The 13,487-nt window shown below is 43.4% G+C and overlaps 1 protein-coding gene across 1 annotated transcript in view; it reads right to left on the bottom strand.

Moving 5' to 3' along the window:
- Positions 1–6,547, bottom strand: part of SIM1 (SIM bHLH transcription factor 1) — a 67,094-nt gene extending 60,547 nt beyond the window's left edge. The window contains exons 1-2 of the mRNA XM_024198429.2: positions 6,269–6,547; positions 4,867–5,507 (exon numbers count right to left, since the gene is read on the bottom strand). Coding sequence (XP_024054197.1) covers positions 4,867–5,041 — 175 coding nt within the window. The 5' untranslated portion in view covers positions 5,042–5,507; positions 6,269–6,547. The remainder of the gene's footprint in view (positions 1–4,866; positions 5,508–6,268) is intronic.
- Between the last annotated feature and the right edge of the window lie 6,940 nt (positions 6,548–13,487).

The raw sequence follows: 13,487 nt of genomic DNA, 5'->3' as shown, positions 1-13,487 counted from the left end.
AAAGAAATATTGCCTACATAAGCATCAATGCTAGGGGAACAACAGAGAAATGCTGCCTGCGCTGATTCACAAAATTCACAAAATACCAGCATTTTGCTTCTAACACACACAAGGCAATGTAATGACACTTTACAATGGAAGCCACGGTCTGCAATGCCAAACTAAAACGGCAGCCACAATTTTGGAATTTCATGCAGATCGGTATTATCAAATAATCCAAATCAAAGTTATTTTGTTCACAGGTAGCTATCCTGACAACGATTGTACCAAATCGCTATTTCACATGGTATTCATACGAATGCTGAAAAGCATCCGCCAAGTTTTTTTGTTTTTTGTTTTTTTTTTCAAACCAGTTTTTATTAGCAAAAGAGAGGGGGTCTTGCTGAAGAAAATATTTCACCAGTGATCTGATATGAGCTTTCTGCACACAAATCTGCTTTTGCAACTGTTATGCAAGAAGTTTAGTTCTGCACTTCACATTTTAAATCCACTCAAAACTAGAATTAAACACAGAGAGGCAGCCTGGAGAGTAAACTGAAGCTTAAAGGCTTTTAAATGAGAAAAACTTCTGTAAGAAAATAAACATTGAAACCTAATGCTCAATCATTTCCCCTAGCAGTAAGAAAAACAGCATTAAATCACCTATCCACGTGGGAAACGGATTTTTTTTTCGGTTAGTCGTTTAGCCCCTAAAATAAAATAAGATTAAAGATTTCAGTATTGAAATGCTAGCCATTATTATTCTGTAAAGGTTTATTTAAACAGTGCCCTTTGCTTGAGTCTGTGAATTTAAGCGCCTTTCTGTATAGACTACCTACAAACGTACAGCAATTTTCATGGTCGTTTTCCTAAACTATTTTCGCAACGAGACAATAGCATGGGCTTATCAAAATATGTTAAACTACTAGTTCTCTTTCTACGAAAAAAAATATATTTTTACACACACACACACACACACACACACACACACACACACACACACACACACACACACACACACTTGGCTGCATATACCTGAAAAAAAAATCAAGGAAATTTTTTGAGCTATTTGCTACACGGGGGATGTTTGCTCCTTACAATTTTCTGAAGCTGTATTAGACTCGGCGTTTCAACTCTTTAATGGTAAATCGCGATTTCAGGGCCATATCTTGTCGTCGGTTTGTTTTTAAAAGCAGAACTCCCTACTGAATTCAACATGGAGTTGTGCTTAAAAATTGATGGCACGGTACGGCCCCTTAGTGATTTACCAGAACTGCAGGCCTTCCAAAAGTTAGCTGGCCACTGGAAGCTCCTGTTTGTCTTCTCCATGGAGGTTTAACTCCCTGGACCAAAAGGATGCAAGCTGACCAAGCCGCTGTTTTCAACTATAATAGAATTCCCCCTTGAGAGGTTTAATTTACAGCAGACTTGTGAATGGGAAAACGGGAAATGTTAAGTATTTTAACCAAGCTTTTTTATTGGTATTGAAGAATTCAATTGTATCTTAAACATGAACCAAGGAGGATAATGATACAATTCATCTAAAATCTTTGCTTGCTGTAATTTAATGTTCGCTTTCTTTCTTACATTAGAAATGTGAGTTGTATTCAATATACAATTATTCCTATTTTTCAAATAAGCATAGGAAACTGCACCATGATAACGCTATGCTTATCCATCCACCCACTCTCTTTATTTTAATCGCAAAACAATTTCTCTCTTAAAATAATGAATCCGAAATGTATCTGCATGCTGATTATATAAAAGCAGTTTAAAAGGAATTATACACAGAAAGATGTTCACACATTATTTTTCTGTCTATGCACAGCTCTGTGCCTGAGCAGATAGTATCTATATCTTTCTACATATAATCCGTTCACATATAATCACGGCCCAGATAGATTTGAATTCATTATTTTAAGAGGGCAGTTTTAGTAGTTGCACAAAAGCTGTTAGTTAGATACAGGTAAAGTTATTCCAACATTTGTGGTAGAAAGCCTTGAGGTGACACGTTATTTCTCTATCTTCCTGAGCCTCTTATCCGTAGGCTTTAGTCAGTAGTCTGTCTCGCTCCCAAAAGTTTGTATCATTTCCCTTCCCGGGGGAAATATAATGAGAAGGTTCCCACCTTTAAATATACCCTCTCTCTGTACCCTGCCGCCTCCTTCAGTAACCCCTTTGCTACTGGTACATAATTTCTTTGCCTCCTACCCACATCCCATCGTTAATTTCACACTCTTGCCTCTGCTGGCGAGACCGACCCCTAGATTTCCCCCCAAACTGCCCTAAAACTGTCCCTCAGCTCCGATCCGAACTTAGACTGATCCTGTCTCAGACTGGAAAGGGTGGACCCACCACTCCTTACTGATGGCCTGGCAGAACTCACCAGTGGCTTCGCTCTGCTCAAGGGCCGGTGAGTTTCGAGGTCATCAATAAATTGGGAAATAAACGATGTACCCGAAGTCGGGGCCCGGCTTCTACACCTGCATAAACACACGCAGACACGTAGAGTTGGAGGTAGGAGCAGACTCTATTCCGTATTCATCTCTCCAGAAACAAGCAGCGTTCAGCGCAACAGTGCGTGTGTGGGACTGCGTGTCTGCCATTCTTGCTCACTCACAAGGAATCAGTAGAAAATACGCAGGAGGGAGAATATATTCTGCGTGGCGCTGGCTGCAGAAACAAGCACCGCTAATACAACGCGCGCGTTTGTGCTGCTGTTTCGGTGGTTTTGCGCCTGCCCTACACAGACTGAGGGGCAAATAGAGAGAGAGAGAGAGAGAGAGGAATATATGCCGTGTGGCTCTGTCTACAAAAATCAAGCCCTCACAACGGGCGTGTGCTCGTTTCTGTCCCTCTCCCACACAATATCCGCGCTCTTTGAGAACTACACTGGACAGAGCTTCGGTCCCTGCTTCCTTATTATTATTTTAACTTTCAGCTTGCCTTTAATTAGACTCTGAGGGGTTTGCTGCGTTAAAAATCCCATTTAGCCTCCTCCCTGGTCTCTCTGCACAAATTGGCATATGTTTTGGACAGCAGCAGCTCTGGCTATGGTGCACTTTGCCACACAATTCCCTAGTGCATTCAAACATTCTGCTTTGGCACTGAGGGACTGGGATCAGCTATTCTTCTCTTCCCATGATTACTCACAGCCTACAAGAAACACCATATGCTTCTTCTGATCAAACAACCCGCTACAGAGGCACCAATAATTGACGAGACCTGCTCGAAATCACGCAGAAAGGTAGCCTACTGAGACTGCAGGAGTTGACAAATCATTGCTAATAATCCTTTTAGGAACATCACGGCCATCAGAGTTTGCAATAGCTTTATTTTTATAAAGTACGCGTTGACAGTATAAAGGACAACTCGATCTCTTTTTAAACAGAAGGCAGGCTCGTCTAATGATATTCAAGCCGGCAAATCACAGCCACAATAGGAATGTGCAGTTTCATTCATGTTGTTACCTTTCAGGTGCTACAGCTTTGATTCATCTCCTCGCTTGGTTTCAAGTTATTAGGAGATGGATTTTATTGCTTAAGGAAATTACTTCAACATGCAATAGATTAGAAGTTACTGTCAAGGGTTTTTTTTTTCTTTAAAAAAAGCAGTTTTAAACAATCTGACAGAAAAAAAATCTTCCCGTATCCAAATATAGATATCACCCCTCAGATACTTACACTAAAAGTATAATTTCATAACGAACAACTTCGATTTTCAATCAGACTTTTAAAAATGCGAAGACTAATCTATTGCCCTACTTTTCCCATCTCCTGATAGAAACAGATTCGATCAAATCGCCAGTCTTCCTTTGTAAAACACAATATCCTGGGAGCTGTTCAAGCTGTATATGTGAGTCATGTTATTAATTCGATTGGAAGAATTTCCCGTTTCATAGTTTTCTCTTCCACATACAGGATACTCCATTCAGGTGAATCCACATAAAATATTGGTACAGGCTTTTTCACTAATTTCTCTCTCACATTAAAAGAAATAGATTCAAGATACAAGCGAACTTTGTGTAGTCCCTCTTTACCGATGAATAGTCCCTCTTAACTTTTCCTGGTGTTTGTTTTGCTTGGCAGCGGATCTAGACATTTTAAACATTAACTTTCAATCCTAGATTTGGTTAACGGCAAAACTTTTTAAAGTATATAAGAACTCCGAACCCTGATTTTACTAAACAGACTAGACTGATCCTTCTTCCACTGATATCAGCCTAAAGTTTGCCATTGACTTCAATGGGAATAGGATCAGGCCCAAACTTGGACCCTATTTTCATAGGGTCCCAGGGATTTTCAATTCTTCTGAGTGTAGAACTATTATTAAATATTTCGGAAACCATTTAACATCACCCAACCGTCCTAATGACTTTCAGACCAGGAGACACCACATTCATAATGCAATCAAGGTTTATTTGGATTTGTTATTTATTTGTATAGCGTTGTACCTGTAAACTGTGGTTCAGTTCTTGAACTAAGGCTTTAAGACTTAGCATAGACTTATGTAAATATTTACCCATATATTAACTCCCCTTCATATAGCTATAAATATGGGTGGATTGCCCTTTTTTTGTTATACACGTGCTTCGCAAGGGATGCAGATCTTACATAGTAGAAAAGAAAAAGTCATGTTTGTTTTAGTAGAATACGCAGCTGAGCTCAGTATCTTGAAGTGTTGACAAAAGCACTGTTGGTCCCCAACCAAACATGTCCCATATGTACTGAAGTGAAGTGAAAGTATTTACGGCAGAGAAAAGGGACAACACAGGACACCTTCCTTCAGGAATTATACACTGCCAGATGAAATTTACATAAGAGTAAACGATCATCTGGACTGGAATTAGAATGGAGGCAAATATTCATTTTCAGTAAAGTCACCTACCTTCAGGAAAAACCACCCTCATTTTTAAATAGCTGGTGGTGAGTCTGATTATTGAGGCTTTATCCAGCTGAGAGGTGATAGCTGAGGGCAAAGGCAGTAATTTAGCCAGTTCATAAAATTCACTGTTTTCTTTCTCCCGTCTAGTCCGGGCAGCATTTTTGGACTTCTCTTTCATTGTGGTTTTTTCCCCCTTCCTTCTTACAATTTGAACTCCCCAGATTCATCCAAAGAGGGGAGAAACTTTCAATTACAATTCATCTTCCAGAAGCATCAAACATTGTTTTTTGAACGCAGAGGGTTATTCTTCTAAATCTTTAAATGGTATAAAAAAGATTCAAGACCAGGAGTGATAATTTTAAAAAAAATTCACTTAAAAATAACATTAACAATGCAAATGGATAGGAAAAGGTCCAATGCAGCTCAGAGAATCCCAGTAACTGCGGAGAGAGCTAAATGCCTGCACCACACAGCAACCAAATCAAGGTATTCTGTCCTTTTCTTCTACTCAATGCTGCAAACATAGCTTCTCGAAAAAGAGACATAATCCTCTCTTTTTTTCTCTGCTGTCAATCCGATGCCCGAAATGATTGGCCTTCGGCTCCTTCAGTGGGTAACAGGTACAGGTTACTTCCTTCGTGCCACTGTGAAGACAACAGCATTCCTGGGATGAGAGATCTGTTACACAATGCCACACGTAACCATGTTATTAAATCTTAAATAAATAATCATCAAGAAACAGCCTCTTACGAGTTGCACCGTTTTCTCAACTGGGCTCACAATGGAAAGTGTATTTTTGCATCTCTGGGTGAGTAGCGGCTGAGAATGGGTAGAAAAAATAAATGTTCGTATATTCTCCACCCACATTTCGGCTGCACAGACAAACATTTTATGACCAAAATGAAGTTACAGGTTTTTATTTAAAGAATAGGGAAATTCTGCGCTCTTTCCATTGCAAACTAAACTAGATTGTTTCTTTCTTCCTCTTTAAATGTTAGTGCCCGGACTGCAGAACAGAAGCCCCTAATACATTACTACGTCCATTGAAAAGTGCAAACAGTTCAAATCCCAACGCATTTGTACTTTTTCCGTGTGTTCTCTCAATTCATCGTTGTGTGAGCCGGAGTCTGATTTCTAAATCCACCCTCTAACCTGTGAATGAAAGTTACATTTTTAGATTCTCTGGACGCATGCTATCCCCCCGTCCTGCCTAGGGATTGAGGTAACAACAGCATATTAAACAAAGAGCGGCACAGTGTCCAACTAGACCCGGCGCACAGACAGAATTAGCCAAAAAGCAATCACAGAAGGGGGAAGCAAAACAAAATTATACAGACACGAATCATTTCTCCCTTGTACAGGTAACATTGCCACTGGTCTGTGAGGCTGATCTTCTTTTACCTACCTTCAGTCCCTGCACCCAGCAGTCTGCAGAAAGCTCTCTCAGGGTGAGGAGCCCAACTCTTTAATTGAAACCATTAATATCAGCAGAGGGAAAGTTGGCTTCTCTCAGTGCTTCTCGCACGGATGGGTAGACAGATACTGCTTCCTTCCCATCCCCTTTATGTGGTTTCAGACTCCCTCTCCCGTAATGGGTATGAAGCTGATATTAATGAAGAAGCCCTAATTTGAGGCTGAGAAATGCCTAATAACTTCTTTATAGCTAAAAGGCTTTTAGCACAACTTCATTTCTCTCCCTGCCTCAGCCTAGCTCTCCCTGAGTGCCACTCATAGGCCCACCTCGCCTCCTATTGGTCCCGGTCTCCCAAAGGTCGGTCTCCCACTGGCTGAGAGGCAGGGTGACGCCACCGCGTTCCGGACACACCCCCCTTTACCCTTGTGCCGGGCTGGGTCTGCAGCGTCCGCCCTCTGACCTCCCGGCTCCTGGCGCCCTTAATGAGCGGGCGCTGGGAAAGGCAAGTTGCCACGGGCGAGACACACCCAGCCGCCGGCGGGGACTGCTCTGTCTAGCGCGGAGGCTGCTGCTGCGGGAGCAGCGCTATGTCTGTCCTGGGGCCGGGCCTTGGTGACGGTGTGCTCGGGAAAGGATGTTCCGCTGCGGCTCCCAGCCTGTTTGGTCCAGCCCCGCACCTGAGTCCCAGGGCTGGTGCTGGCGCTGAGCAGCGGGAGAGACCCACCGCCTCGCAGTCACCGCTGACCACCTCGACTGCAAGATGCAAGGTCTCCCTGTTGAGCTCACTCAGCAACAGCCCGCAGGAAAGGAGCACTCCGGCTCCAGGGGCTTGGGTCCTATGATGTATGATGTTGATCAGTAGTTCAAACCACTTTTCTTCTTGCCAGCAGCCGTGTTTGGTGGGAGAGGGAAATAAGTGCAGCGGGCATGTTACCTTTTAACCGCACAAACTGGGATCCAGCAGAGTCCAGAGTTGTCAGGCTCGGTGACAACATGAACTGAGGCTGGGGGAGAAACACCGATGAGGAGGGTTCTTCGATACACACTCTGCAGAATCCCTCACCACGAGACTGAGATACTTTAAAACTATCTGAAAGTGAATTCAAATCATGGGGGATTGAATTGAAAACCGGGAGATCTTGGTAACTTCGTCGAGAAAGCCAGGCAGCTTTCCCTGTTCATTACTGGGGGCGGGGGGAGTCATGGGGACTTGGAAATAGTTCGTTTAAACCAGACACACGTGAAAACTCTTTTTTAAAAAAAATTCTGAAAATAAACACCAAAGATCAATCCAGGAATTTCATGAAGAAAATTATTTATTTTAAATTAAATTACAGCGAACTATTTGCTGTCTACGCAAAACATTTCCAAAAAGAAACGATTATGTTTTCGAACGAACGAAAGTGTTTGCAAAACATCCCCCAGAATACATAAACCACTTCAAGTCTCCACGGTGCCTTTTCATCTTCTAGGTGCGGATTACTGGTCGCTGCTTAACGCTTTAAACCGTCCTTTGACTAAAAGCTTTCCCTCTATTCATTTTGGTAAATAAAGTGAACATAATAGTAGAAAGAAAAAGAACAGACACTCATTTGAGTAGCTAGACGTTTTCTTCTATCATAGTCTCCATTTTTTCTTTTGTTTTTGTTTTTTTGGGGTCTATTGCAGCAACACATTACACTAAACAAACACAAACTCAATACATCCAGTGCAGGTAGGGATTTGACAAACAGACGCACATTTTAAAGGGTTCTCTGCTGGGGAAGGGGGGCGGAAAGACTAGGGGGGGGGGGGAAATGTCTGATTTTAAACATTTCCCTCCCCTGTTGCTATGGCCGAGTGTTCAAATGTTTGTTCAAAAATAGTGACATCTGCCTCCGGGTTTTCATTTCAGGGCAATAAGCCTGCAGAATGACACTGACATTTCTTGGAGGCTATTTAGACATCTGGGCAACAACTGGACTAGCATTGCCAGGTATCCCGTGAGTTATATGGCAGCTTGAACCGCATAAAGCTCCTTTCATGCCACCCCTGGTTCTGAAAAAGATTCAGTTGGTCAGAATTTTTCAGATTTAAACGGGGAAATCATGGGCACCCACCCTAGAAAATTGCATATAACATCAGCGTTTACAGTAACGCACACAAACAGTTTACCAAAGGACACGGGCCCCAATCTCTTATTTACAATGTCTGTCGCTGTGGGGGTGGGGGAGAATTTGGATAAATGCCCCAGTACTGTGAGTAGATGAGTCCTAAACACGCTCATTCATTTTTTTTAAAAGTTTAAAAAATAAATGCGATGGTAGATAAACTAAAGTTCGGAAAAGGAGCAGCATATAAAGGATATTTATTCAGCTTTCAGAGTAACATGAACCGCACTGGACAAGAACATTTCTAATCAGCCCTAATATTTTTTCCAACAGAGTTCAGAGTCAGTTACCGAATTATTTGAAAATCAGGCAATTTTGAAATATTTTGTACAGAAATATTTTGATTAAAGATAAGCTGTGCCCTAAGTGCCTTTTGTATGTTGGTATCAGTGCTTGTAGGGTTGGTATACAGAGAAATCCAATACTTCGTCAACAATTCCAAAATTAGTGTGTAGGTCTGCAAAACAATCGAAAGACCGATGGCATGGTGGGCTAAGCAAGGCTGTTCTAACGTCCCAATGAAGCTCATTTGTCCAAGAAAGGAGCGTGTTATTTTGTTTAATAAACAGAGTGAATGCAATACTATACCACGGTAAATCCTCAGCATACAACTCCTCCTTGGGACACAGTTTGCGAAAGGGAGAGAGCATGAACACTCGAAGACGCACCTGTGAGGCTAAGTTTCGAAGCCCAAGGAAAGGAAAAGAAACGGGTTATTTAACATACATCTCTCTTTCCGGTTCACCGTAAGCCTCGCCACGCGCCCTGTGTACTGCCCTGGGCGGGCAGTCGCGCTGTGAATTGGCAGCAAGGGTGGTCAGTACAAAAGCGGGGCTCTTGCCGTCAGTTCCTGCGCAGACTGGGGGGAAGAGGGGGCTGGCTACACTTCACAGCGGAGCCTACGCTGGGAAATTAGCCAGTGAGGGGACAGTTGAACGAGCAGGCTGTGGGTCCCAGTTTGCGGTGCAATGCGGTCACTGTAAAAGGGAACATTTTAAGAGGGGCTTGCGGGAAAATAACAGGCTCGTTTCACAAACGGGCTTCTAAACGTATGCAGGCAAAAACGTGTGTACCCAGGCACCATAACGCGCGGTGTACCCTGCATCACTTTAGATACAACGCCACAGAAATCAGAGCTGGACGCGACCCCTTAGGGCATGACTGTTCCGTAACTAGCGGATTCGTTAGGGCTTTGATTGGTTTGTGAATTAGGGAACCGTGTTGCAACTCCAAAAGGACCAAGGGGACAGGTTTTAATGCAAATAAAGTCTTTTAAACGCTCTGAAATTGCTGGTATATTTATTTATTTATTGCTGGCGACTCATAGGGTAGGGATTTTGAGGGAACCGCTCTGGCCAGTCCCAGGGTTGCTTAAAGAAATAGCCTCTGGTACCTCTGTCCTCTGGCCGAATTTTGAGCTCCCAAAACACTGATCAAGGAATGCAGAACCCACCCTTGTCTGGTCCTAGAGCATTAAAGACATTGCCCTGAATCTACGCTGTTTTTAATAAGATAGGGACACGTTTCCTTTCGCTAAGCTGCATCACCTCAGGGACGCTTGTATTAGTGCGCTTGTCTGAAAACCTAGGCACACATGGCAATGGAAAGTCCAGTTTTATGAGACCTATAATTTACCGAGGATACAGAACTAGCAGATACCCTTAGGAACGCCTTATATTATGTGTGTTTTCATACGTGTCTCATTCAAGACTGTATTGAAATAAATATACCTAGTGAATGCACTTTGATCCGTTCAGAAGCAATTAACGTGTTTAACTGATCTGGGCTTTTCCCCCCTTGTGGTCTAGGTACTTATCCCTCCTTTTCAGCTGATGGTAGATTGTCCAGCCAAGTAGGAAAGTGAGAAAGCGGATTCTCTTTAAGAACACATGTAACAGTTGATAGACACTAGAAAGCTAGCCTGTAGCTCTAGGTGATTCTATAAGTATCATTTAAAATAATTACAGGACTATTGTGAAATTAGATTAACTACTATAAACATGCTCCGGCATTTTTTGTCACCTTATTAAACAACATTTGGGCTATATCCACCCTTTCAAAAAACCAACTAACCAACCAAACAGAAAACTCCACAATGCCGCTATGGGGCATTTCTCTTAACCGTGTATGCCCCTGGTTTTTATTTCTTCTTTAGCATCAACGTAACAAGATAGTTTACATTCATGTTTCCCCTGACTCAGTTCTTCTTGGCGCTGATCTGTTTAACACTCTATACATTTGATTGTTGCATTGAGTAAGGGAGGGAACATAAAATCTATTTTATGTTGGTACAGATTACACCCACGCACTTTAATCTCTCTGTTTACACTTAAATCTCTGTCTGTTTGACTCTAAGACCAAGGCAGAAGCTGAAACACACTTGAATAAAGTTACTGCTACAAACCTAGACAGTATCCGCTTCCCCTCTCTATCTCACACTCAGACATTTTGTTGCATTACACTTCTGCGTTTTGTACCAATTTATGGACATTCTCTCTCTCTCTCTGTTGAACAGATGCCAAAACTAGAAGGTGACGAAATTTAGAGTAATGTTTCACTGCCTAATACTGCAGTCACATTCTTGTATGTGCGCTCAGAGAAAGTCTGTATCCGGAGATGATTGTTCTTGTCTTCATTACATAGAGTGAGATTCTTCAGTCAAATACTAGATGATTCTTGCTTGGATGGACTTTAGGAATTAAACCAAGTGATATGTATAGATACACAAACACACACGTGAGAAATCCACCTCTCTTCAGTGTACATTCCCTTTATTTAGATTACCAATGACCTCTCCCCTTTAGCCCTTCCTGGCGCTATTTAGCTCTCCTTGTAGAGGTGTTTATTTCCGGATGGCCAATGGCTTGTCCTCCTGTGCGATTTATGTCCCTCTTCCCAAAAATGCACTAGCCCGGATGCTGAGCAACGGGTCTGATGACCATTTCTCGCTCTCCTTTAAAATGAAAGAAACGGCCTTGCGATTATTCTTCATGAACATTTCAAGATCCTGTTCCAGAGCCTTCCGATGAGCATGATTCCGAATTCCTATTCCATGTGCCGTCTGCACAGTGTACTCTACATGTAAGAAAACACGGTTCCCCAAAGCTGCTATAGAGAACAGTTGACTGATCCCCTGAAGTATTTAGAGTGAGTGGTTGGGAGAAGCGAAATTTAAAGACATGTTCGGAAATCCAGGGGCTGTATACGCTTTCTGAGCATGCAGAATTCCCCAAAGTTAGTACTGGCCAAGCCACGTGCATACCCTTATTTTTACATTGCAAACACACACACACACATATATACGATTTCACTGCACTATGTGCTCAAAACACAGCGTAGCCAAGGTTTGAACATCTGAAGCGCAGAGCAAATGGGGGACACACAAGTGCCTTCTGTGCCGTGAGCTTCTCTGCAACAGTGACAGCGATGGCTCCCTGCACACACACAAACGCGTCACTTTCATAAACTCCGTATTGCGCTGTCACAATTAGTGCTCCCCTCACCTGCAGAGCGGCTCGGAGGACGCTAATGAGATGGGAAGAGTGGCCTGCACGCAATGGGCCGACGCTGCTTTCACTTTTGGTAAAATGGGATTTTGGTGCTAATTAGCCGGCAGCCAAGGGAGGACCAGGAGAAATCAGATCGGCTGGGGGGAGCAGCGCTTGCAGGAAGACTGGACTCCACATTTCCACGGAGAGAGAGATTCAATTAAACGGAGAAAGGGGAACAAAATTAACGCGGAGTAAATAAGATAATTACTCCTCCGGCGACGCCTGATTGATGTTAATAGCACGTAATTTTGAGCCACGTGGAAGCAAAATATTTTAATCACATGGGAAAGGGTCAAAGTTGCAGGGGAGCTGCCGCGTGACAAGAGTGCCCCCAAACCCAGCTGTGGCTGCTGTTTTCGTGGGGCGCAGATATTAGAACCAATTTCTGATCGGGTACAGATACTGTTACCCGCTTATAATGATAATACTGGCAAGGAGGGTGGGATGGGGGGGGGATAGCCAGAAAAGGGACACCCCTGCGAATAACGGGACCTTTATCCCTTCCTTGCCACGGGACTCTGTCTAGAGGCTCCATTTCCAGACACAATCCCAGCTGCTGCCAGTCTTTCCTTGTAGCTGCCTTCTCGTCTCAGTTCTCTCGGGAAGGCCCCCACTTTCATAGCAAGCCGAATTCTACTGGAGGCCTCATTTGGCTGCCCGCAAGGTGGCCATGGGGCCACGCTGGTAGGAGAGAGGGCGCTGGCCTTTAGGCAGGGCAGCTGGTTGTTGCGGTCTGTTCAAGAAGAGGAGGCGACAGAGAGCACATCACCGATTGGGGCTTGCTATTTGGCGCATGCTCAAACCGAAGGAAAACAGCCCCTGGCTACAGAGACCTGACAATTTTCACTTATTGCCCATGAACATTACAGGGAGCAGGAACAAGTCACTTTGCTGGGGAAAGTGTTTCCCTCCAGGCCTTGGCTCCTTACCAAGCTCTGATCCAGATCTAGTTGCCCTCTAGAACAAGCTCCTTTCATTCATATACATCAGTACAACTGCGGCCACACATCAGCTTTGCTCCTGGGCCTGGCCTTTCCCTATCACTGAAATCTCTTTTCCCAGGGCCTGGCTCTCATTAGCAAATAAATGATTACATTAGCTGGGGACTCGGGGGGAGGGAATCTGTCAGCAGAAGCGTGTGTAAATTTCAGCACCCCAAAGAGTAATGTGAAAAAGCAGGAACAGCTCCAGGCGCTGTTCTTGTGATCAAGCAGATAATTAGAGTTCACCAATAGACACATTATGCTAGAGCATTTCCTTATTCCAATGAATAAGAGCAGCCTACACAGAATGGGGTCCACACATTCTGTATTAAGTATAAACACATGCCATTTTACATTAATTCAGGAACACCAAGTACACCTTCTCCCCCACCCTGCCCCATAAAATCCCTTCTTCCAAAATCACCACCTCAGAAAAACCCTGGGGAAATAAATAGCCCCTATAGTAGATTCAATCTCCCTCAGACCAGGTGGGGCAGGAAGGAGTGAATTGTAGGTTATAGAACAT

The sequence above is a fragment of the Terrapene carolina genome, unplaced genomic scaffold, assembly GCF_002925995.2.
Source record: "Terrapene carolina triunguis isolate 2854851 unplaced genomic scaffold, T_m_triunguis-2.0 Scaffold42, whole genome shotgun sequence".
Taxonomy (NCBI): Eukaryota; Metazoa; Chordata; order Testudines; family Emydidae; genus Terrapene; species Terrapene triunguis.
This window is presented reverse-complemented; position numbering and strand designations above follow the sequence as displayed.